General features: G+C 49.8%; 1 protein-coding gene across 4 annotated transcripts in view; it reads left to right on the plus strand.

Annotated features, from left to right (window-relative positions):
* The window catches only part of Nos1 (nitric oxide synthase 1), a 108,521-nt gene that overhangs the window by 49,454 nt on the left and 32,890 nt on the right, over positions 1-26,177 (plus strand). For 3 of the 4 annotated variants that reach the window (XM_041648222.1, XM_041648221.1, XM_041648220.1), the window contains exons 5-18: positions 1,384-1,529; positions 1,946-2,108; positions 3,106-3,197; positions 5,355-5,496; positions 8,487-8,626; positions 10,054-10,228; positions 12,703-12,804; positions 14,258-14,452; positions 14,936-15,021; positions 15,574-15,718; positions 16,917-17,021; positions 17,493-17,551; positions 21,566-21,682; positions 25,856-26,030. In XM_041648222.1, the coding sequence (XP_041504156.1) occupies positions 1,384-1,529; positions 1,946-2,108; positions 3,106-3,197; positions 5,355-5,496; positions 8,487-8,626; positions 10,054-10,228; positions 12,703-12,804; positions 14,258-14,452; positions 14,936-15,021; positions 15,574-15,718; positions 16,917-17,021; positions 17,493-17,551; positions 21,566-21,682; positions 25,856-26,030 (1,842 nt within the window). Of the gene's footprint in view, positions 1-1,383; positions 1,530-1,945; positions 2,109-3,105; positions 3,198-5,354; positions 5,497-8,486; positions 8,627-10,053; positions 10,229-12,702; positions 12,805-14,257; positions 14,453-14,935; positions 15,022-15,573; positions 15,719-16,916; positions 17,022-17,492; positions 17,552-18,718; positions 18,821-21,565; positions 21,683-25,855; positions 26,031-26,177 lie in introns of all 4 variants that reach the window. The other variant, XM_041648223.1, reaches the window with a different exon arrangement.

The following is a 26,177-nucleotide window of genomic DNA, read 5'->3' on the forward strand; positions in this document are numbered from 1 at the left end:
GGAGGAGGGGTAGGGGCATCTGTGGGGGGTCATATGAATGACCATCAACACCACCTGCAGCCCACCCCATCAGAGGCCAGAATCCCCACCCACATAGTGACAGCCAGGGGCTCTGCAGGCATGGCCTCATGCCTCCCTGAGTGCTCTACTGATGGGGTTTTTCTGTGTGAGCACCTTGCTCCCAGCAGAAGGTAAGGGTCCTCGCACGTCCTTCACCTCTGACAGTGTGATCATAGATGGGCACTGAACCAACCTTTCCTTGCTTCCCACTGTGGCCTCTGTCCTCCACCACATTCTTAATGCTCAACACTCCAACCCATTACCTTCCATTTTTGTTTAAAAAAAAAAAAAGAGTCTCTTGAAGGAGTATTGTATCTGTTGGCTAGTGCCACATAACAAGCAGGCCTCAAACTCAGTAGCTGAAAACAACTGCTATGTGTTGCTTTTTGTAAATGCACAGTGTGGCCAGATGGCTCTGCAGACCTGACCAGGAAGTGGCTAGTTTTGACAGGGTCTATCTCACGCACCTTCGGTCACCCTAGAAGACTGTATAATGCTCTGGGTTTAAGCACCAGAGCACAGGTGGTGTGATGGTGTGTGACTATAGACTCTACACTCAGGAGGTAGGGGCAGCAGCTCAGAATTCAAAGGTCATCTTTGGCCTCAGACATATAAAGACCCCGTCTCAGTAATAATAAAAATAATGATAATAATATCTGTGACAACAATGATGAGATGGTGCTGACAATAACAATGTCATTATTAGTTCTCTTTGATCAAATTGAATAAAAAAGATTTTCTGGAAATGGGTGCAGTGGCACACACCTGTACTTTTAGCACTTGAGAGGTGAAGGCAGAAAGTTGAAAACTTAAGGCCAACCTCAGGTGCATAGTGAGTTCAAGACCAACCAGCCTGGGCTGTATGAGATGCTGTCTCAAAACCCAAAATATAGAAGATAGATAGTAGATAGATAGATAGATAGATGATAGATAGATAGATAGATAGATAGATAGATAGATAGATAGATAGATAATGATAGGTAGATAGGTGATAGATGGGTAGATGATTGACAGAGGATACAGGTAGAGATGTCGAGGCACATAGACACTAGGTTGTTGCACCAGTAGCTGTGGGTCCCAGTAGCAGAGCCCCTTCCCTAACTGACCAGTGCAAACACTTTGGGCAGCTTAAAACAAGACCACTGCTCCTTGGGGGCTTTGACCAATCATGTCCAGCAATAATTTGAAGCTGGCTTGGGAGATCCCTTTGGGATGGAAGAGTCAGACTGACTGTGAGTCCCGGGTCCTGGTCCTCAGTCATGATGCTTGCCAACTATGGTGGCGAGAAGCCAGACACTCACTCACCTCCCTCTTGGCTCCCAGGAAACGGGGTGCACAGAGCACATCTGCATGGGCTCTGTCATGCTGCCGTCCCAGCACACTCGGAAGCCAGAAGATGTCCGCACAAAGGACCAGCTCTTCCCGCTAGCCAAAGAATTTCTCGACCAATACTACTCATCCATTAAAAGGCAAGTACAGAGGCCTAGGCAGTTGGACCAGTAGGGGAAATGCTCCTTGTTTAAGTGTGAGGACCTGAGTTTGGTTCCCCGGCACTCTGTGAACACAGAGCATATTGGAATGGGGACAGACAGTCCTGGAGCTCACTGGATTGCCAGCCTTGCAAAATCGGTGAAAATCGTTGAGCTCCAGGTTCCATGCCTCAAAAAGTAAGAAGGAGAGAGATTGAGAATTTACTCTTCACCACCTCATAAAGGCATAAAGGCTCTTTCACCTGTTAGTAGCACAGAGATTCGAGTGTTTAACACACACACACACACACACACAGAGAGAGAGAGAGAGAGAGAGAGAGAGAGAGAGAGAGAGAGAGAACACGTCCAAGCCATCACACTGTGGCCCTCTCCCTGCCCTGTCCCTGCTCCCTCAGGTTTGGCTCCAAGGCGCACATGGACAGGCTGGAGGAGGTGAACAAGGAGATCGAAAACACCAGCACCTACCAGCTCAAGGACACCGAGCTCATCTACGGAGCCAAGCATGCCTGGCGGAATGCCTCTCGATGTGTGGGCAGGATCCAGTGGTCCAAGCTGCAGGTAGGTGGTGACACTCGGATGCCTGGAAGACCCTCTGGAAGGGAACGAGCCAAGGGGGCAGATGGATCTGCAAAAGAGATCCAGTCTAGTGGAGACCCATCAGAACACTGTTCTTTACTGGAGGAACTTGCCATGCCCATGCCTCCTGGGAGAACTCAGGCTGTCCTGTTTGCCGAAGTCCTCACCACTCCCTTCTGCTGTCTCTTTTCCTGAAGACCCAACACTCCCTTTATCTTGCACCTGCCTGAAGGTGTTCACTTCCTCACCCCTAGTTTGAGTCTGTCCTAGAGAGCAGCTTAATGTTACAAGTAGATTGGTTTGTCGGATCAATCTTTCTGTTCGAAGGACTGTGCTAGCTTGTATGGTGCATACTGACGGCTTCCTTACGGCATTCACTTACATAACGAATTTCGACCGTGTTCATTACCCACTACCTTCTCTTGCTATCTTCCTGTTCCCAGCTGTCCTCTTCTACTTCCATATTTTATTTTTATGTTCTGTGACCCCACTGATTTGATTTGGGCTTCTGGCATGAGCTGGGGTGTGGGGTTTCTCACTAAGGCGGGGCCAGCTTTCTGGTACTACGTCACCAGAAGAAGTGAGAAACCATCAATTCCTAGCAGCTCCTCAGGGCAGAGCAGGGTCTCGTGAGCTCCCACCTCCACCCTCAGCTCTAGATTATTTGATTTTTTTTTCTAGTTTTTAAACTCCTGGTGAGCCCACAGGAAATACAACCAGCCCCAGACAGCTTGCTCCGTTCTTCACCACCTAGTCATGTGACCTCCACACATACTTTTGGGGACACTTCCTCAGTTATTGGCATAGAAAAGCAAATGGCAATACAAAATTATACAGCCTGGACCTCAAAAGTAGAGGGGCTGGCTATCCAAGAGCGGGGGCAGCGGCAGTGAGTTCAGGTCCCCTGGAAAGGAAGTCTGCCCTGGACCTGCCAGGGAGAGGGGAGGCAGCCAGCAGTCCCACCATGTACTTTCCACAGGTGTTCGATGCCAGAGACTGCACCACGGCCCATGGCATGTTCAACTACATCTGTAACCACGTCAAGTATGCCACCAACAAGGGGAACCTCAGGTGAGTCGTCGGGGTGGGATGAAGCAGGTGATGACCCTGCCGGGCGGAGTCCTAGTTCTGGATGTGGCTGAGCTGCCAGGAGGAAAGGCTGTGCCCTCCAGCTGGCAGAAATACCCTGGTATTCTTCTCCCCTGCCCCTCCTCTGCTGGAGAGAACAACAAAACTGAGAGTCCCACTGGACTGTCCTTCCCTGCCACCCACAGAGAGGTCAGGAAACTAGTTAGAATTCCTAGAAAGAAAAAGTAAATAGATAAGCTCCCCTTTCCAAGTAAAGCCGGCTCTCACGGCATCCCAACCTGCTCCGCCTGTGGCCGCCTCCCATCCACAGGACTCTGTGCCTTCCCATTCTGCCCCAGTTAGCCCCGCCTTGGACTCCTGGACCCATACAAAGAACATAATCTACACGAGCCAGCTGAGCCAGGGAGGTGCCGTGGTCCATGATTTCCACCCTGGCCTCAGCTCCTTCCTCACAGATGAGGCCCCATCCACAGCTGGCTGCACTTGTCAATCCTGTTGGTGACATCTGTTCCCCCACTGCTGAGAACCAATCCCGCCTCAGAAACACCCAAGGCTCTCTCACGGATATTCCCACAAACCCCAGCCTGCCCTGAGCTCATACAGAGGGGGCTTGTCTGCCTCAGGAATGGACTTCCTTGCCGCCTGAGCCACCGCTTGAGACAGAAACAATATGTATGAGAGGAATTCATATTTAAGACTCTTTGCTAAGTAACATCACCCTGAGAAAAATGTCAAAAGAACTTCCCAGCAAGTAGCTAGAGAGGATGTTCAGTTGGTGAGGCATGTGTTGTACCAGATTAGGGGTCTGAGTTCAAATCCAGGACCCGTGCTTTAAAAAGGCCGGTGTAGCGGCATGTGCTTACAATTCCAGTGCTGAGGAAGTAAAGATGGGGAATTCCTACAACCTGCTGCCAGACAGCCTAGCAAGCCAGTGAGCTTCACGGCAGTTGAGGGACCTTGTCTCCAAAAGCAGGATGGGCCTCTGGCCACCTATACACACACACACACACACACACACACACAGAGAGAGAGAGAGAGAGAGAGAGAGAGAGAGAGAGAGAGAGAACCTTCCAGCATATTCTGATATTCTGAACCCTGAATGATGGCAGGTCTTGCCAAGGCTAAGCCCTCAAGTTGCTTAGGGGCTATCCTGGTGACTTCCGAAGGACACTGTGCGCCAGTGAGAGGAGGGGTCACCCCACGCTCGACAATACATCTCTGCTGTGTTCAGTGATCTACTTTGGGGAGAGGGACTTCATTGAGTGTGAATTAAAATAATCACACTTAGGATCGTTTTCTTAAGATTCAAATCGTGGGTCTAAAAGCTATGAGACAGATGTAGAAGGATGTCCGGCATGAGCGGAAAGAGTTGGTGCCTTCAAACTGCCCTCAGGTAGCTCCAGTCAAGCAGACAGGAGGTGTGGCCACGCTGCCCATCTCCCTCCATCTCGGCTCCCACATGGAAAGTAATTATCACACCCTCCTCACACCGTGTGCCTCGGCCGTTTATAAACATACGTGCACACAAACAGGCTCCGGCTGGTGGCCCCCTGTAGACATAGCCATGTGTCTTAGTGTCAGAGGGAAGGCGGCTTGCTTGTCTCCCATGTGTGGCGGAGATTTTCACTAAGAGATGTGAACACCAGCTTTGGATCCATGAATCACCCAGACTCTGTCCTCTCATCCTCCTGCATCAGTGACATGACGACCTGGGTAGCAAATGCTGCATTCCCTTGTCTGAAGAGTAAGACCTGCAAAATGTGCTTAGAAGCAGGGTCCCTTGAACTCCGTCCCAGAAGCCACTTATGGAAATAGAGTCTAGTGCAGCCTTGGGTGTGGGTTTGTGACGGCAGAGAGGATTTCAGACGAAGGGTGGACCATGATGTTCAGACAGGAGGGCTTATGCCCTGCAGTGTGTGTGGCACACATCTCTCGATCCAGCCCTCGGGAAGCTGAGGCAAGAGGATCACAACTTCAAGGCCAGGATGTGCGTTTCCTGCCTTCCACCTTGCACAGACCGTGGGTTTTGTTGCAGGAGCTGGTCACTCAACCCCTTGGCACAGCTGGGGACCTGAACAAAGCTCATCCCCAAAGGGCAAAGGCCATCCTGCTGACTCATGCCCTCTTCTCTCTCCCAAGGTCAGCCATCACTATATTCCCCCAGAGGACAGACGGCAAGCATGACTTCCGAGTGTGGAACTCACAGCTCATCCGCTATGCCGGCTACAAGCAACCAGATGGCTCTACCTTGGGGGACCCTGCGAATGTGCAGTTTACAGAGGTGAGCTCAGACGCGCCAAGCCCATCCCTGGTGGGACTCTCAGTTCCCCTGTGCTTTTTCCACATTGACAATCTTATCCCAGAGGGGTCGGCCAGCAAGGAGCACAGAACCCCCCTCAACCTCATCCTTCCGGTGCCATTGAAGTCATTTGGCCATTTTCATGGTACAACCCTTCCAATGGGAGCTCTGTCCCCTTTCAGAGTTGAATAGACCGATTCCTGCCAGTGCCAAGGATCTTATCCTGAACTGTTAAATGAATGAAGGAATGTCTAGAACCCTAGGTTTCCCACCCTCCCACCAGGAGAGATGTGGTCCAGAGAATCCATGTCCCTGGCCACCTTCCTGAACTGACATATATGGCTCCTTCGTGTGTTAATCAATAGTTTGAGCCAGGTGGTGGTGGCACACGCCTTTAAACCCAGCACTTGGGAGGCGGAGGCAGGGGGATCTCTGTGAGTACAAGGCCAGCCTGGTTTACAGAGTAAGTTAAACAAAGAAACCCTGTCTAGAAGGAAAAAAAAAAGAGTTGTCAATCCTTCCTGGAGTGGGCTTGACTCTCCCAGGGTCAATGTATACCACAATGCTGGGGACCAAAGTTGACAAAAACTACCAAGAGAACCAAGACTGCCCATCTCCCTTCCCAGGGACCCTTCCCTGTGGCCATAGTGAGTGACGTGCAGTTCAGAGTCGAATAGACTGTGCCCCCTGGGATACACAGCAGACAGATGCCAATGCCCATCCCCCTTTTCTCAACCCCCACACACCCTGCTTTTCTCCCCACCCCTGTGTGCTGACTTCATATGCATAAAGCTTTTCTCATTGAAATGTGATCATCCTGAGAACTGGTTGTAACCAGGGCAACCAGGAGCCGCACCTGTGCACTCGGAGCCTGGGCCAGACTCCCCAGACTCCGTTCTACTTGGCTGAGCGCTAACTGCCGAGGGTGTACTTGGCTGACCTTGGCTCCTGCTTAGCTGAACAGGATCGTGTGTCCCAATCTTCTTTCTTATCTGTGTCCAGAACCATCCCTTGCCAGAATGTGTCCTCCTGAAGCCAAGATGTAAACTTCTGTTTCCACTCACACCCCACACAGGGACATCCCGAACCTGGCCACATTGTTACATGGAGTCCTTCATGTCCCTGATGGTGGCCTGTGCATGCTACATAGCTGGCCCCAACCAAGAGATCTCCAAAATGACCCCTCCAAAAAACCAGGGAAATGACTCACTAATCGTCTTATATTGAGGATATTTTTGAAATTATAGTAGCAGGGTAGAGAAAATTAGCATATGGATAAATTAGAAAACTTAATCAATTAAATATATTTATTAAATACTGCTAAATATCGTATTTAAAAATACTCACTTTAACAATTTTGCCATTCTTTGTGCATCCTGGTAGTGACAGCTGTACTTCCAGCACTCCAGATACTGAAGTGGAAGGGTTGTGAGTTTGAGGCCAGCCTGAGCTACATAGTGAGACTCTGTCTCTAAACAAAAGCAGGGCTGATGAGGTGGCTCAGTAGGTGAAGGGCTTGCTGCACAGGCTTGGATCCCCGCGCCCACATAAAAGCTGGACCCAGTGACACGTGCCTGTAATGCCAGCACAGAGGGGCTGGGGACAGGAGGGTCCTGCTGGTTGGCTGCTGTGTAGTCAGCGGCCATGTCTAGTGGTGGCTCAGTCTCAGCACTCAGGAGGCAGAGGCAGGCAGATCTCTGGGTTCAAAGCCAGCCCAGTCTACAGAGTGAGTTCTAGGACAGTCAGGGCTATATAGTGAGACCCTCAAGGCTGGAGAGAAGGCTCTTTGGTTAACAGTGGCTCTTCCATAGAACCCTGATTCAATTCCCAGCACCCACATGGTGGCTTACAACTGTCTATAACTCCAATCCAAGGAAACCTAATACCCTTTCCTGGCCTCCAAAGGCGGCAGGAATGTACCTGGAACACAGACATACACCCAAGCAAAACACCTACACATATAAGATGAAATAATAATAACATTTTTTTTAAAAAGACCCTCTCAAAATAAGGTTGAGAGCTTACACACATAAACATATGCACAATATACACACACCACGGAGAGAGAAAAACTTAAAATAAAAATCAAATGATAAAAATGTATATAATTAGTAAACTAATATTGATACTTAATGTACTTTATTATATTCTGTAAACATAGACTTAATATATTCAGTAAATGAACATATGTCATTTAATTTTAGTGTCAAATGTCTCATTAAAAATCTTAATCCATGGGCTGGAGAGATGGCTCAGTGGTTAAGAGCATTGCCTGTTCTTCCAAAGGTCCTGAGTTCAATTCCCAGCACCCACATGGTGGCTCACAACCATCTGTAAAGAGGTCTGGTGCCCTCTTCTGGCCTGCAGACATGCACACAGACAGAATATTGTATGCATAATAAATAAATTTAAAAAAATCTTAATCCATTATTAATGAATTACTATTCATATGAGGTACATTGTTGGAGCTAAAATTCACCGTTTAAAATGAGTATGCTAATGCAATGAGCCTCACTTCTTGGGTTTTTCTTCTTAACGAGCTTCCAGAACACTGTAACTCCCGTGTCTCGCTGTGCCCGTGTCTCGCTGTGCGCTGTGCGTGTGTTTTCTGCGGTGAGCCACAGCACCGGAGGTTTTCTTTGTATCTTGCAGCACTTAACATCACGCATAAAAGCTAGCCCGTGGGAAATGCCAGGGTTAGTCAGACTCAGCCCTCACCCCCTCAGTGTGCACAGCCCAGCCGGCGTGGGAGACCCTTTCTGGAAAACACTGACCTGTGTTCCTGGGGAGAAGTTGCCCTTGTTCTGTGATGAGGTCAGACTGAGCTTGTAAAGGAGGCTTTGACTTGGGTTTGGTTTTGTTTTCTTAAGCACCTCTCATAACTGAGAGACCCTGCAGAGCTTGCCTCAGCCCTGTGCCTGCTGTGTTGGGAGGGGCAGGGGCAGAGGTGTGACCAGGGACTCTGTTTGTAGATCTGTATTCAGCAGGGCTGGAAAGCCCCGAGAGGCCGCTTCGATGTCCTGCCACTCCTGCTCCAGGCCAATGGCAATGACCCTGAGCTCTTCCAGATCCCCCCAGAGCTGGTGCTGGAAGTGCCCATCAGGCACCCCAAGTAAGAGGAACTGCCCGGGGGGTGGGGTGGTTCTCCGATGACCTCCTCTGTCCATCCCCTGCCCCACCTCCACCCCAGGTTCTCCCCCAGCCCCAATAAAAGAAAGAGGGTCCTGGGTCCCATCCTGGCTATCGGGTAGGGACACAAGGGGTCCTTCTGAACCAGCCTGAGCCATTGGATGCTTCTACTCCGTGACCTGCCCTTTGCCCAGCCCTTGGGGTAACAAGAGTAGTCACACCTTCTGTCTTAGATACAGGCGTTCACTTGAAGAAGCTACATCCAGTTACTAACCCTGAGTGAACTAAGTTCAGGGAGGAGACCAAGGTCAGAGAAGCAGGTAGCATGCGCAATTTAAGAGTAAAGGACGGGTTAGGTTGGTGAGATGATTCAGTCGGTAAAGGAGCTTGCCATCCAGCCTGACTTCTTTAGTTTGATCCCAGAGCCCATACAGTGGAGGACAGACCTGACTCCTGTAAGCTGTCCTCTAGAACACGCGCCTACACGCACGCATACGGCGCACACACCAACGAATAAATGTCATTATAAAATGAAGGAAAGCCACCATGAGGTGCCAGACTGGGGCCAAGCCCAAGGGAGGTTGCTAAGAAACTTAAGTAATGTGCAAGATAGATCTTAAAAAGCAAGTTCATTATTTTTAATTTATGGGGAACTACATCTCAACTTTTAAAATAAAAACAGGCTTCAGCTCAGCCCTGACATGAAGGTGTGATGACCTGGTGAGTCACCAAGAGGGAGCCTGTCTATTTAAGGAGAGCTTTTTGTTTATTTTTTTTTTAAGTGTGGATTCATTTAAAATTCCCCATGCACAAATAACAATGCTGTTCTTGTTGACTAAGTCTCTGGAGGACCTGCCCTCTTACACCTGGCACTGGTACCCCACCTGCCTGGCCTGGATCTTCCGTGGACAGGGAACACCCGTCCTGGGGAACCTGATACATTGAAGCACAGCCAGATGCCTAGATGCACTTGGCTTACGTTCATTTCTGGGCCCGTTCAACCCACTTTGCAGTCCTCATTCCATCCAGCGTGGCTCTAGTTTAGGGCTGTGTCTCTGCCTCTATAGTTTGTGTCAAAGAGGAGAGGGCCACAAAGAAACAGCTCCTGGAATACTCAGTTCTGTAAAAAGAACGGCAAAGGAGACGTGTGAGGTCACCTGAACCCAGCTGGACATTGGGAAGGTTTCCCAGCGCGAGAAATATTAAACTTAGAATCAAACATAGATTTTAAAGGTGAAGGCACAGGAAAGAGGAAGTTTTGGGGAGAAGGAACTGTCAATAATCAGGTTTTATGCATGATCCTAGAGGGTACTGAGCCTGGATTATCCCCAACCTGAGGCTGCTGCACCCCTGTCTGTGCTCAGGAGACACTGCTGCATGCTAAGCAGGGGGGCCTTTTGCTCTCTGCAGGTTTGACTGGTTTAAAGACCTGGGGCTCAAATGGTATGGCCTCCCTGCTGTGTCCAACATGCTGCTGGAGATTGGGGGTCTGGAGTTTAGCGCCTGTCCCTTCAGCGGCTGGTACATGGGCACAGAGATCGGCGTCCGTGACTACTGTGACAACTCTCGATACAACATCCTGGAGGTGAGGTCCCTCGATGCGGGAACAGTGGTTACTGCTCAGCAGCTTTGGGGCTGGGAGACTGGATCGAGCTGGGACAGAACTATAGTCCTGGTGGCTCTTCTAGAAATGCCACAGTACTTACGTCTTTCCTAGCCGTGGCTGCCACAGCAAATGGCACAGCCACCACCACAGTGAACGCTTTGCATGCGGCTTACACACGACATCTTCCCTTGACGCATTCACAGAGGATTCCCTGGACCCCTTCAGCTATGAATATCATCTGCAGATGGGCAGAGAGATGATGACTTAGTGGGTGACGTGCTTCCCACCCAAAGCATGAGAACCGAGTTTAATCCCCAAGATTCACATTTTAAAATCCAGGCTTGGTAGCAGGTGCCTATAACCCTGAGACCAGGGAAGTGGAGACAGATGGGTCTCTGGGACCCACTGGCCAGATAGCCTAGCCTATGTGGTAAGTTCCAGGTCACTGTGAGAGCGTGCCTCAGAAGACAGGATAAATGGCCCTTGAAGAACAACGGTGGTGCCTGAGGCTGCTCTGTGGCCTCTACATGGACATACATCCATGTGCACCCACACACATGTATGTACCCATACATATGCAGACACACACATACACACATACACACCTTGGTGCTCGAGTCTCATATATAAAATGCTGTGGTATTTGCACTGAGCCTTCTGTATAGTTGAACATTCTGCAGCTGGACATATGATTTTAAGCACAGGGTAGGTACTGTATAAATGGCTGTCACTCTACAGATCAAGGAACGGTGACAGGGAAATGGCTTCACAAGCTTTTTTACAGACGCAATTCTTTTGAATATTTTATAGTCCAGTGTGGTCTGACCATGCTGTTGAGCAGTGTTCGGTGTAGAGGGCTGGCTGAAGAAGCCATGCAGGCAGGGTGCGTGTGTTTCGGAAGCACTGGGGCTCTTGGTTTATTGAGTTTGTTTGGCTTTGTTTTTCTGTTTGCTTCTGCGATGCTGGGAGTTGAACCCAGGTCCTTGAGCACGCTAGGCAAGCTCTCTACCACTGAACTAAAGCTCCAGTCCTACCTTGTACTTTTCGTTGTATTTTATTTATCAGCAATTGTCCTAACAACAATTTGCAACTGTTGACCTTGCTTCCGGAGAGAAGCAAGGCTGAGCTCAGATCACACAGGCTATCAGTGAAGAGTCGTGGTTGGAACTCAGAGCTGAGCACTAGGTTTATAGTGTTAAAACCCTCTTGCGTCAGCGGGCATGGTAGCCCACGCCTGAGATCCCATATTTGGGAGGCCCCGTACTTGGGAGGTCGAATCTGGAGGATCAGGAGTTCAGGGCTGTGCTTAGCTACATGGCAAGTACCAGGCCAGCCTGGGCTACATGAGACCCTGTCTCAAAAACACGAAAACAAAGCAGCATTCATGGTGCCGCTATGGAAAGAAGTTGTCAGAAGCCACCAGCCTTGTGGGGACCTAGAGAGTTTCATGGTGCCAGGCCCAGTCCACAGAACTCTTGCGCTATTGACCTGGGGTGTGGACTGGGTATCAGCGTTTTCTTAAAGCTCCCAAGGAGAATCCACTAGATGAGCACCGGTATGTACAAGACTCTGGCAAGAAAGAAAATTACACATTAGTCCACATCCTAGTTCAAGTAACATCTACAAGTTTGGTTTTGGTTTTTCAAATCAAAAAGGGCATATTTCAACAATTTTTATGCTTTTAATGAAAGTAATGCTGCACGGTGCGCAGGTGTGTGTGCCCTCCTGTTTCAGAAACTCACCAGGACGTTAGATGTGTGTACATAAAACAGGAGCCATTGGCTTTCTGCAGAAGTATTCCCTGATTCTCATCCAGGCTAAACCGAAAGGCTTCGCCTCAGACAGTGAATTGATAAGTCTGCTTTCTGCTCTCCCGGGCACCTCATGACTTAAATGAGAGGCTCTGCCACCCCAGCCCTTCAATCCCAGCTGCTGGGAACACTGTCAGCCGGGGCCGAGGAGCAATTTACCCCAATTGAGGGATGGTGGCATCTGAGCCTAGTAATGAGACCTGGGCTCCCACCAGCGCCTGGCCTTGACAAAGAGAGGGAAAAGCATGACTTTAATTAAGGGATCTGCCTCGAGCCTCTGCCACCGTGTCCAGGATGTTCGTTTCTGTTATGTCAAATGCTAGTGCTGGGACGTATTTCTTTCAAGTTATTTTGCTAGAGTTGTCATTGACTTAGGAAGCAACTGGCTCCCGGCGTTCTGGGTCTCAAGCGTTAGGCGTTAACACAGTCTCTCCTGTTGACTGGCACATGAGTTTGGTGGCTGGAGGGCCAAGCACGTCTCTTTAGTTACCACCTGGGTTGTCGATAACAAATCTCTGGAACCTGTGAACGAGTCAGTCAGCCCATGAGTGGGTTAACTGTAATTAGGAACTCCCCTCACAATAGCTGTTTTTGGAATCCAGCATTAGCCAGGCTGTGAGTCTGTTTTCCTCACCCTTCCAGGAAGTAGCCAAGAAGATGAACTTGGACATGAGGAAGACGTCCTCCCTGTGGAAGGACCAGGCATTGGTGGAGATCAACATTGCTGTTCTGTACAGCTTCCAGGTATCCTAGCACTCAGCACCAAGCTCAAGCCTCAAAAAAGAGAGGAGGAAAAGGGACTTTCTAGAGGTCAAGTGTTCTGCCAACAAGATTCACCTTTGGGAGCCGGAGACACGGCCCAGCCAGTATAGTAAAGCGCTGGCCTCACAGGCATGAGGTCCTAGAGTCAACTCCCAGAACCCACATAGAGAGCCAGATGGAGGGGACGGATACTCGGAATCCCAGCAATGCTGAAACCAGAGACAGAGACAGGCGGGTCCCTGACTCCTCACTCTGGTTATCCAGACTAGCCCGGATTGGCCAATGAGAGACGAGAGACTCTGCCTCAAACAGACATCTGAAAAATGACACCCAAAGCTCCCCTCTGACCTCCACACACGTACACACATGCCCCTTCCTACATGCTTAAATACATCACAAAAAAAAAGTCACTTTCAGGGGGCTCCCATCTGTCAGTGGCTACTTCCTGTCTTATGGCCCTTGACAGAGGAAGACATTTGCTACAGAGAAGTGGGAAGGACTCTGCAGCTTGACGGCAGTGTCTCCAGACTGGGCCATCTCTTAGAGACTTGGACATCCTCATCACAGGGATGACACCCAACTTCACTCTGGGCCACAAAACTTCCTGCCCCGCACAAGGAGTTTTCCACGGCTGGGAAGTATGCCACCAGAATGTGCTGCTTGTGTTGTGAGCACAAGGTGGACATTGTCGATTATTCTAACTGGACAGACACAAAGTGAAATCTCAGTGGCCACTCTTAGAACTTGAGGTCAGCCCTGCCCTGGGGGTACCAGTGGCCCCGGTCTAAGTAGACAGAGGGCGAGCATGTTCATTCAGACCTTGGGTGGACATGTTTAGAGCAGGCACCACACCTCACAGAGGATCATGGTGCAGAGATCCATTGGGGGGGGGGGCAAGAGGCCACTTCCCAGGGAGAATTAAGAAGCTGTGGAAAATATCAGAACTCAGCCCCCGGTGGGGAATCTCGGGACATAAAAGAGATGAGGGAAGGAATGCAGTCAGGGCAGTATCTCTTAGACAACTTGTGAATCCGTGCCCGCCAGCCCCAGCCTGTGCCAGACACTGGTCCACCCACCTCCGTGCTGGCTCATCCCTTTGATCTCTAATCAGCTCAAACTCGCCCCTTAAAACTAAGTTGAGAAGATTTTATTTCACTAGATAAATAGTTACAGAGGATAATAAAACAGGAGATGAGTACACAGACATAAGAAAAACAAAACAAAGCCCTGAGAGTCTAACTCCCGCCCCTGGTTAAAGGAAGGAGGGAGGGAAGATGGACCAGGTTGACAAGGAGGTCTTGGAGGCATACCAGCACCAAGTAGAACCTTCGTCATGCACAATTAGACGGGCTGCCCTTGGCAGATTCTTTGGGAAGGTGCCTGAACATCTCACCTTCTCTTCATTCCTGACTCCTTGTCCCTTCTCCTCCCACAGAGTGACAAGGTGACCATCGTTGACCACCACTCTGCCACTGAGTCCTTCATCAAACACATGGAAAATGAGTACCGCTGCAGAGGGGGCTGCCCTGCCGACTGGGTGTGGATTGTGCCCCCCATGTCGGGCAGCATCACCCCCGTCTTCCACCAGGAGATGCTCAACTATCGACTCACCCCCTCCTTTGAATACCAGGTCTTGCCCCTCACTGCTCTGGGTTCGCCTCTACCCTGAGACCCACCCTGCCCAGGGGCCAAGTTTTCCCAACCCATGGGAGCCCATCTCTATCAGGGGCAGTGCTGTGGTCACAGGTGCGCCCAGTAGCCTGAGAGACTTATGGAGACAGGAAATGACTGTACAGGAAGAGGACGTGCATATCCAGGAAGAGATCGGTTGGACAGAGTGCAGGGTGGGGTGAAACCTAGAATCTAGTGCTCAGGAAGCTGAAGCAGAAGGATGACAGTTTGTGGCCAGCCTGGGCTACATAGCCAGACCCTATCTCAAACAGAGTCTGGAGGGACCTGGGCTGAGTGGAAAGGGCTCATGGGGCAATGCGGAGAGGGACATCTGTAGCTATCCCTGGCTGGGGCTTAGGGTTGGGCAGCCGTAGCTGCTCTGGGTGTCTCCAAGTGGGATGACTAAATTTCCTCATGCTGGTGCCGTTGCTTCTCTTCCCAGCCTGACCCATGGAACACGCATGTGTGGAAGGGTACCAATGGGACCCCCACGAAGCGGCGAGCCATTGGCTTCAAGAAATTGGCAGAGTGAGTTCCTTATAGTGGGAGATGGATGGATCTGTTCACAAGCAGGGAGTGCCCAGAGCTAGGCAGGTGCTGTAGCCTGTGCCAGCACAGTAGTGGGTACTTCGATCTTATCACCACCATTTTACACACACACACACACACACACACACACACACACACATACATGCATACATACACATACATACGCACACATACATGCACACGCATATACACACACATAATGCATACACATGCACACGCACTCACACACACATACATACACATACACACATTCACACACACGCATACACACACCCACTTTGACACAGGGTCCAGCTGGAGTATTTGGGTGGCGTATGTCACCAAGATGATTTAATAAAGTCAACAACTGTCAGTCATCCAACAGCAGCCATGTTGCCAAGCTTGGACCTCCGATCTGGGGGAATAATTCATAAGTCAATGTGGTCCCTGAACTCTGGGATGCTGTGTGTCTCTAGGGGTCCCTATGTCCCATTCTAACATCCTGTATCCTTTCTCCGTTCCCCGTTTTTCTCTCCACCTGCTCCCTCGAAGAGCTGTCAAGTTCTCGGCCAAGCTGATGGGGCAGGCCATGGCCAAGAGGGTCAAAGCAACGATTCTCTATGCCACAGAGACAGGCAAATCACAAGCCTATGCCAAGACCCTGTGTGAGATTTTCAAGCACGCCTTTGACGCCAAGGTGAGCAAGGGCTAGTGGAAGCTCCCTGTACCCTCACAGTAAATAATGTGCGTATTTGCATACATACCAAGCATAGATATGTCTCCCATGAACCCTGCAAGAGTCCAGCCCACAGGAAACCCTCATCTCTAGAGCAAAGTGTTAATGGGTTGGTGAGAGCCCACCCTGCTAGGGATCAGTGTGAGAAGTCTCAATAGTTACAGCTCCATGCATAGATCAGGACTTCCCAGAGCTCTGAATCCATGAACACCCATTATAACTGGGGAAATTATGAACTATACATATTTCCCAAACATATCTGACCCAAACAAGATCCCTGGTTCTTGTGGGGCCTCTGGGGAGAGTGGGGTTCCTTAGAAAGGTGGAGAGATGTGCAGGTAATGCTAAAATGCAGGTGACAGTCCTCTCCCTGCAACATGCACCTCAGCCTCAGGGGGCTCAGGTCCTTCCAGGTACTGGAGGCAGGATTAGAGAAAAGACTGAGCAAACCTGTTCAGGTGCTGCCAGATCACACCCTGCCTAACCATGGTCAGGACTCCAAGATCACGAACTATCTGAGGGCATGGGGTTGGGCACATGGCTCAGCCAGTAAAGCGTTTGCCATCCAATCATGACCATTGGAGTTTAGGTGCCAAGCACCCAAATGAAAATGCCAGGTGTGTGGTGGGTAGCCTGCAGCCCTAGCGCATGGAAGGTGAGACAGGAATTTCCCCTGAGCAAGCTGGCTTGTTAGGACAGACCAATCAGTGATCTCTGGGCTCAACTGAGAGACCCTGGCTCAGAAAAGGAAGTGGAGAACAATGTGGAAAGACACCCAATGTCAACCTCTGACCCTTCCCAAGCACATGCACAAATATGTGAACTCACACACATTCATATCACACACGCATGCACACACGCACACACGCATGCATGCAAGGGAAAAAAAGGTTCAGGGATTGTTATAAAGATCTACTCCATTGGACCAGAGCCTGGGTTCCCATAGCCCTTCAGGACACAACGGCCATTGCAAGATTTCATGCCAGCAAACATCACTAGTGCTATCACAAGGGTCCACTAGATAGTGAGCATGGAGAACATCAGGTCCTGAGCCAGGAGGCAGCTCAGCATAGCTCACCCTCTTGCTCTTTGTACCCTCTGCCCCCTCTCCTCGTTCCCACTCACATCTCCTCTCCTCTCCCACGCCCCCCACACCTAGGCAATGTCCATGGAGGAGTATGACATTGTGCACCTGGAGCACGAAGCCCTGGTCTTGGTGGTCACCAGCACCTTTGGCAATGGAGACCCCCCTGAGAACGGGGAGGTGAGAAGGAATGCCCCTGCCCTAGCATGGGATTCTAGTCCCCACAGGAAATGGTCACCGCTGGGATCCTTCCCCACAACTCCCTCCCCAAGCCCCAAAGTCAAGACATTGGTTTGATCCAATTTGGGCAAAGGGACAATACCAAGTTTTGACTACCAGTGTCCCTTGGCTAAACGTCCCCACAGTGAGCTGTGTGTTTAAGGTACTCCAGTTCTGAGCTTGGAGCAGTTATTGGAGACAATAAAGGCCACAACAGTCGGTTGTACCCTGGGGTGGGGCGCTAGCTCACACCTGTACTTTAAGTAACAAGCCATGCCCACACATACATGGAACCTGCAGCTGGGACACTGGCCGCCCACCTCAGCCCCTGGCCGCCCCTGGCATCGTGCCATCAGGAGCAGTCACGGCCCCAGGGCCTGTGGCCACCACTAATCTGTTCTTCACGCTCTGCTCGTTCGCTTTGACTTGTAGAAATTTGGCTGCGCTTTGATGGAGATGAGGCACCCAAGCTCTGTGCAGGAGGAAAGGAAGTAAGTGAATGTCCTCTCTGATGTCACATGCTGCCCTTGGGAACCATCGAACATGTCTTGACAACTGGGGCTCATGTGAGGGCCCTGCTGTGGTTGACAGCCTTTGGAGATGGGTTTGAGCTGCTGGTCTGGCCTTCACTGTGACTGGTCTGTACCTCTAATTCTGTTATCAAGCAGAGATAGTAATATCTACCTTGCCTTCCTGAACCAAATCAGATTTTTAAAATGGGAGGGTCTCGAGAAAGGTTCGGAGCACTGAGCAAACCTCGGTTCCTATTATCACTCCTCTGCCTTTGGAACCCACACTGGAAGTCGGGAGCCACTCTTTCCTTAGAACCTTCCATCCAAGGCTCAGAATGGCTGTGCAGGTCAAGTTCAAAGGGTAAACAAGTTATCTGCTAAGCCAGAGAGGCCTGTGATTGCACACACGTTTCTGAAGGAGTTGGACCTCACATGGGTTCTAAAGGCATTTTACAGGGCTGGCAAAATTGCTTAGTTGGTTGGGGATTGTTTGCCACCAACCTTGATAACCAAGCTTGATCCCCAAGACCCACCTGGTGGAAGGATAATATTGACTCCCCCTCAACACATTTTACAAGGTGGAAACGTCTGTGCACTAAACCATCTTTAGAAAGCTCTAGAACCTTCTTTGAGGTGCTGAACACAGGGCACATGCACATGCTGAACCCCCCTCAAGAGACCAATACAGACTTGCCTCCAAAAAGCGGATCCTATGACTTAAGAGTGTGTGAGCCGGGCAGTAGTGGCGTATACCTTTGATCCCAGCACTTTGGAGGCAAAGGCAGGTGGATCTCTGTGAGTTCAGGGCTAGCCTGGTCTACAGAGTGAGTTCCAGGACAGCTTCGGAATACACAGAGAAATTCTATCTCAAGAAAAAAATAGTAAACAAGAAAGAATGTATGATTTATAGCTGACTGGACTTTAGAGACCCCCTCTCTGGGTCTCCCTCCTGAGAGCACAGGACCAAACCCAGGCTCTGGGTACCCAGGGAACAGAACCATGAGCATCTTCTGGTCAGCACTTGCTTTCCAGCAGCTCCAGCATCTTGCCCTCCACCTCCCCATCCCTCTCCTTTCCATCCACAGCAGCTCCCCTCTCCCCACCTCCTTCAGGGAGAGATAGGGCACCATCCATTCTCCCCTCTAGGTACCCGGAACCCTTGCATTTCTTTCCCCGTAAAGGGCCTTCCCTGTCCCATGCTAACCTCGAAGCCCACAGGCTGGTTGCTGTCGGTGACAACCAGCACAGGTAGAGAGCATCCGTGTGCATGTGCATGTGTGTGTGCGTGTATGGTGTACGTTACATGATGCATGCCCTGTGCTGGAACGTCCCTGGCTACATCTGAGTCTCAAAGAGACCTGAATCCTCACCCAGGCCTTGCCACTAACTCTAGGAACTTAAGCAAATCTCTTGACCTCTGTGGACCTTGGTCCTTCTCATTAACCGAATGGGGAGAAACCTCGGCTCTGCCAGTCTCTAGGGGCTGCTGCTGAGGACAGAGGGAATTATCTACAGCAGGGAAAGAAATGGCAGAAACCTCAAGCCTCATACAGTACACGTGCTGGTATTTTTACCCCACAACCATCCATCGTGACTCCCCCGCTAACGACACAGCCACCCCCTGGTATGCTGCATGACGGATTTGGAGAAGTGACTCAAAGCGAGTCTATTTTCGGGGCAGAAAATACACATCCGTGTATTTAGAACCTTGTTAGAACAAAAACTTTGAAAAGCATCCAGCCTAGAAACGCTCTGCCAGAGTGTGCATGTTCCTTTTTTGTTTCTCTCTCTGTCTCTCTCCCTCCCTTCCTCCCTCTCTCCTTCCCTCTCTCCCTCCCTCTCCTTTTGCATTCTAATATGTTTCTTGGGATTCTGTCTTAGTTTAGGGGATTTGGGAAGGGAAGAGTTGTCTGTGTTGAATATTGAGAATTTTATTTTAGTTTGTGTTTTTTAAGATTTATTTTATTTTAAATTATGTTGAGTGTAAATGTGTGCAGTGCCCACAGAAGCCAGAAGGGGGAGCTACCTCCCTTAGAGTTGGACTTGCAGGTCATTATAAGCCTCCATGTGGTTGCTCAGATCCTCTGCCAGAGTGGCAATGCCAGCACTTGTTTCTGGTTTGTCTAGAAGCAAAAGATCTTGATGGAAACTGATTTTGTTTTCAGTCTCGGGTTCCTGAGCCTCTTGTGCTGCGGCCTGGGCCTTGGACATCCTCCCTGGCTGTGAAAACTGTGGGAAAATGCTGGGCCTATGAGGAGCTTGTCTCACAGCTGTGAGAACCTGCGCTCCACCCTCAGAACACACACTGTCCAGACATGGTGGGGCCGGGCGTGGTAGCACCTTTAATCCCCGTGTTCAGAAGACAGAGGCAGGGGATGTCTGTATGTTCAAGGCCAGTCATGGCTTCATATTAAGATCCTGTCTCCTGAAATGCAAAAGAGGGGAGGGAGGAAAAAGGAGAAAGAAAGAGAAAGTCAGGAAGGCAGGTATAGCAATCCCTGCAGAGGCCTGGCCAGCTAACCTAGCCTATTTGTCTAGGCCAATGACAGACTCTGTCTCAAAACACAAGATAGGCAGCCAGCACCTGAGGAAGACTCCCAAAGACCTCTCTCTAGTCTCTATACACAAGTACAAATACAGCCCCCCACATGTGCACAGACATACACACACACGTTTACATACGTGGACCCACAAACATATGTACATATTTACATAAATACACACACCCCCACCCACACACAGTGTGCATGCATGCCTCAGATCAGTGCCAAGAACAGTTTCCACTTTTACTAGAAACGCGGCTCGTGACCCTAAAATGTCTGAGAATGTCGCTCCACAGCAGGAGAGTCCTGGCAGGGACAGGCCAGCCTTGTGGGACTTTCTACAGTGATCTCGTCTGTCTATGCAGGCTGTAAAGCAGCCACCAGCAGCATATGGCTACTGAGCACCTGGAACAAAACGCGACGAGTGCAGGCAAGGCGCCGATGCTTTAAATTTTCATGCCAGGGCACACTAGAGGTTGGGCATATTTTCCCGTCTGTCCCTAACCCCCTTCCTTGCCCTTCCCGTGTCCCTCCACAGCTTCACTTGTACTTCCCTGCCATTTACACATACATGATGTTATGTGTTGCTTTAAAATTCAGGAACTACAAATGGGAGAAAATGTAAAATATTTTTCTGGGATTGGCTTACGTAACCATCCCTACCCCAACCCCCATTTCTGCAACTAATGTGACCTCTTTCTCCTTCTCTTCCTCTTCCTCCTCCTTCTTTTTGATTTTTTGAGGCAGGGTTTCTCTGGGTAGCCCTGGCTGTCCTGGAACTCACTCTGCAAACCAGGCTGGCCTCAGACTCACAGAGATCCACCTGCCTCTACCTTTAGTCTGCTGGAATTAAAGGCGTGAGCCACCAAGCTCAGCTGAGGCTGACTTCATTCTTCTTTATGGCTAGAAAGTCTCTTCTGGATTCCTACTCTCTGCACATCCCACATTTAACCAAGCCCTCTCGTCTTGGATGCCTAGTTTGTAATTGTAGTTCATTGTAATTAGCTTTGGGTTTGCATAGTCGCAGGCAGCAAATGTTGACTCTCGAGCCCCCCGATCTCTACTGAACCAGAACCCTCACTTTACCAGAGTTCCCCCTTATTCTGCATGCTACAACTTGAGAGGCCAGGAGGCCTGGTCCCAGTCACAGCATCTCCCCCCCCCTCACCCCACTGACCCCATACTGACAAGACCATCTGAACTCTGTGGGTCTCACTCTTCCCAGTTTAAACAAGGCCCAGAAACATTTGCATTTGAGAGGTCAGGTATCATTATGGCCATTGTGGGTAAATCGATGCATTCCCAGAGAGCCCAGAGGAGTGGTATAATTTATCTCAATAGCGGAGAGAAAGTTCTAGAGCCAGGATCAAGAAGTTGAAGATGTCCAGGGTGGGAGCTAGCCTCAGAAGGGCTCCAAGGCAGAGTTCATGCCCTTGTCCGTTTGTCACAGGAGCTACAAGGTTCGATTCAACAGCGTTTCCTCCTATTCTGACTCCCGCAAGTCATCAGGCGATGGGCCTGACCTCAGGGACAACTTTGAAAGCACTGGACCCCTGGCCAATGTGAGGTGAGTGTGGGTGCAGGGGACCAAGGGCGGTGAAGGCTCTTAGGGAGCAGGGCTCGTCGGTGAGTGGTTCTTCCTTCGGGAGGAGAATTCTTCTTTCTTCAGGGGCTGCTTCCTCTCTAAGTCACACTACCTGGTCTCCCGTGTGTGGGAACATTTGCCCCTGACAACCTCTGAGTCTCTCCCGCTAACCCCGCTGCCACACAGATCCTATCACCAAGGCTAATCCATCATCTGTACTGTAGGGCACTAGTCTCTGGATGCCACTGTCTCAGCTGCAGATTTTACACAGAGCAAACATCTCTGGAGACACCCTGCCATGGTGATCCCATGGATCTCAACCCTAGACACATGGTAGTCACTTGGAGGCGACCCATGTGTGGCTGGTAATGTAGTCCCAGCCCTCAAGAAGCTGAGGGGAAAGGATGGCAAGTTCAAGGCCAGCCTGGGCTACATTAGGAGGGCCTCAAACAAAGCAAAAATAACCTGGGGATGTACACAATTGGCCAGTGTGATGCCCAAATCCAACGGAAGAGCTTCTGCAGTTGGTCTAGAACTGGACCTACTGTTGCCGCTTTTCTTCTAAGCCTTCCAGTGGACTCTGCCATGGGGTCAGATTTGAAAACTCCTCCCCAAACCCACATTTTCCTAAAGCAGAGTCACATTCCATGAGATAATTTGGCAGAGGAGGGGCACAAAGACAAGCATTTGAGGACTCAATGTGTGTTCAGTTGAGTAAGTATTTAGAAAGAAAAATGGGGACGTCAAGATTCGCTGTCCTGAGTAAAGGTCATAGTAGGCCTGTTGGGCCACCATCCAGACCTAGCCATAACTGTCTCCCACCTTGACCAGACAAGCCTTCTCAATGACTGCTCAGAGCCAGACTCATAGATGGCGCAGGACACAGGACTCCTAAACAGTGAAGAATTGTATCTATTGCTACATTCTTACACTCTATTTATAATCTGTATGTGGCGTGTGTATGCATGGGTGTGTGTCACTCATAATGTGGGGCAGCTTTAGATTTTAATATCAGAACATTATGTTAGCATTACCTTCATACTCCAATTAGGAAAAAAGGTATCCCTGCCCTAACCCATACCCCCGAAAACAACTCCCTTCTTCCCATTGGTAGACTCGTATTTAAAGAACTGAACTCAAGAGCGTAGAGTTGGCTCAGTCTGGAAAGTTACTACCACGTGAGCATGAGGGCCTGAGTTTGATCCCTAAGACCTGTGTGAAGTCCAGGCATGGCTTCGGGCATCAAGGTGTGAGCTGTGATCCCGGCCCTGTGGAGGAAAACAGGGTCCTCAGGTCCCAGCGAAAAAAAATTATTCTGAGACTCAACATCCACAATTGGCATCTGCCCCCACATGCGTGTACACACATACCTGTGCACACGCCAAAACTAATTGTACTTAATTATGATGATATTTTCATTTTATCATAAAAAAATATGCACGCACTTTTTTTTCCTTGTTTAAAAACCCACAAAGAACCTTTCAACTTTGAAATCTTAAATGTCTTTGCTATCTGGCCCAGCAGATGAGAACTTAGTCAACTGTTGATTTCGAGGTTTAAAATAGGAGCTTTGGACTCCTCGGTAGTGATTGTCATGGTAACGTGAGTCTCCCAGTGACTGTGGTGTGGGCCCCTCAGCCCGTCCGGAAGTGCTGTCATGAGTCAGCCACCTGATCCTCTGCTGGTGAGCAGGAAGGTCACGCGCCTGAGTCTGTTGGAGATGCTGTAGTGAAAGACTGATGGACATTTGTTGCTCTCATTTCTGGGGGCCTGGGGAGTCCAAGGTCAGGGTTCGTGAGAGCTCACCCCTACTTCATGCACAGCTCCTTATAGCTGTGCACTCATGTGGTGGGAGGGATGAAGTCTGGTTCCTTCAACCCCTTAAATGGGCACTCACTTCATTCTAAGAGCCCTGCCCTGATGACCTAATCACCTCCCAGAAGTCCTTTCCCCTCATTCCATCAGAACAGGCTTCCTCGTGGGAGTCAGGGACTCAATTACTCAAGCCATAGTATGTAGTCTGCCCAGTCAGTGCATGAAAAACAAAAGGAAGTTACACAAGCCAGGTATCCTACCCATGCCTGCAACCCCATGTCTCAGGAGAGTGGAAACAGAATGGCAGGGACTTGCTGGTTTATACAATGTAAGCTCTACATTCAAGGAGAGACCCTGCCTCAAAGGGATAGGTGGGGAGGTAGAGGAGAATATGCAATACCCTCTTCTAGCCTCTGCCTATGCACAGGCATGCACATCTGCACACGTGTGTGAAGACACTCACAGACACAGCTAAGTAATTTTAAAAAGCAAATTAAAACACAAGGAGTCATTAACAGTATCCAGTAAGGTCTAACGTGGCCAACAGTACACACCCACATAACAGGGATGTTGGGCTTAGGTGTATCTGTATTGGGATAAGGCATGAAACAGAAGAACCCTTTTCTGTCACCCCTCTGATTTGTCCACACTGGTTGCCTCGTCTGTGCGTAGGCTGCTTCCCTGTGAGGAGTGGTACTCAGACCCAGCAAAACTGTGGGGGGTGACGGGAAAAACCTGGTCTCATGCACAGGCTGTGCTTGGGAGGACTCTGGAGCCCCTGGAGAAGAAGGCTGTGAAAGAAAGGAACAGCAGAATCTAACAGGGTCAAAGGATGACAGAGAGACCTGTGATGACATTTGCTCCACCAGTGAGACCACTGGGTCCATCCCAGTTCATGTTGTAATGATGAAAAGCCTCCTCCCAACTTCCCTCCCTCCTCCTTCCTCTTCCATTTCTGCTGCCATTTCATCCCCAGCAGCCTCGAACCACTCAGGGACAGTGGGTGACAAGGCTCCACTCCTGGCTTGTCTGGGGTGACTGTCTTTATCAGAGCATCCTCCTTGGAGACAGCAGACAGGGGCTTCTGTCGCATTGGTGAATCCATCATTGTAGTCCAGATGGCTTAGTCAGGACCACTCTCCAGAAATGAGCAGTATAATATCTGTAAGAGGGCAAACTAGGGGGCTGGAGAGATGGCTCAGTCGTTAAGAGTACTGGCTTTTCTTCCACAGGTCGTGAGTTCAATTCCCAGCAACCACATGGTGGGTCACAACCATCTGTAATGAGATCTGGCGCCCTCTTCTGGTGTGTCAGCATACATGGAGGCAGAATGTTGTATACATAATAAATAAATCTTTTTTTTAAAAAAAAAAAAAAAGAGGGCAAACTAACTGTTGGCACTATAAAAACTAATGTCTCAGTACTCAGGAGATGGGAGCAGGAGAAGCAGAGTTCAAGGCCATCCTAGGCTATATGAAACCCTGAGTCAAACAAACAAAGAAAAATCCTATAAATAAATAAGGTCCACCGCCCTCCCCAGTCCTACAGTCCCCACCTCAGCATGGAGAAAACTCACATTCGCTTCACCCCCACTGAATCAAGTTCTCTTGGTGGAGAGAGCTTGTGAAACACTAGTTTCACAGACATTAGAAAGGGTACAGCATGCATGTACAGTGTGCACGACTCTATCATCCCCACGTAGGAAATCCCACTTCTACACCAACATGTGATAAATTCAAAAGTCCTTCGGGTCTCTTTGTGAGTTCAGATCCCCGATGGCCACCACATTAGGGTCCTCATGGCCATCTTTGAGACATTGACTTGTGGCAAATGGAAGCATCCCTGCTGAGATTCTATTCTGTCCATGGTCTAGCTAACAGAGGAGAGACTATACCCAACAGCCGATGTTTCCCGCTCATTGCCCTCTCCTTCCTCGGAAACTTCTGGAACCTTCTCTTGAGGACAATCATCACTGTCAGAGACTAAGAGGAAGAAGGGTCTTAAGAGCTCTTGGGATTAAAGTCATCCTTCCACTAAAATGTGTTTTTACACAGTTCCGAACTAGGAGTTCAGCAAGGTTAGATTCCAACTGCTTCTCTTAGCAGTTTGTTAGAGAAAGAGGAGGAGAGGAGGGGCGAAGGAAGAGGAGGAGGAGAGAATGACTTTATAGGGAGCTTACTAACATTGATCACTTTCTGAAAGCTCCTATTCCAACATACCATCCCATGGAGTTCAGGATTCCGGTACATGAATTTCAAGGTCACACTAATCAGCCCATGGGACCAGACACCCCACACCCTGCAGTCCCCCATCACAGACCTTCTGTTTTCTCCTGGACAGGTTCTCAGTATTCGGCCTGGGCTCTCGGGCATACCCTCACTTCTGCGCCTTTGGGCATGCAGTGGACACCCTCCTGGAGGAGCTAGGAGGGGAGAGGATTCTGAAGATGAGGGAGGGGGATGAGCTCTGTGGGCAGGAAGAGGCATTCAGGACCTGGGCCAAGAAGGTCTTCAAGGTAGGAGACCCTCTGTACCCGAGACAGTACCAAGCTATCCATGAGTGTGGTTCAGTGGTAGTGTGTTTGCCTAGCAAGCAGGAGGCACAGGTTTGTAACCCCAGAATGGGAAGGAAAGGAGATGGGGGTAGAAATGTAAAGCAAGAA

The sequence above is a fragment of the Microtus oregoni genome, unplaced genomic scaffold (assembly GCF_018167655.1).
Source record: "Microtus oregoni isolate MIOR12 unplaced genomic scaffold, Mior012 000003F_ref0000135, whole genome shotgun sequence".
In the NCBI taxonomy this organism is placed as follows: Eukaryota; Metazoa; Chordata; class Mammalia; order Rodentia; family Cricetidae; genus Microtus; species Microtus oregoni.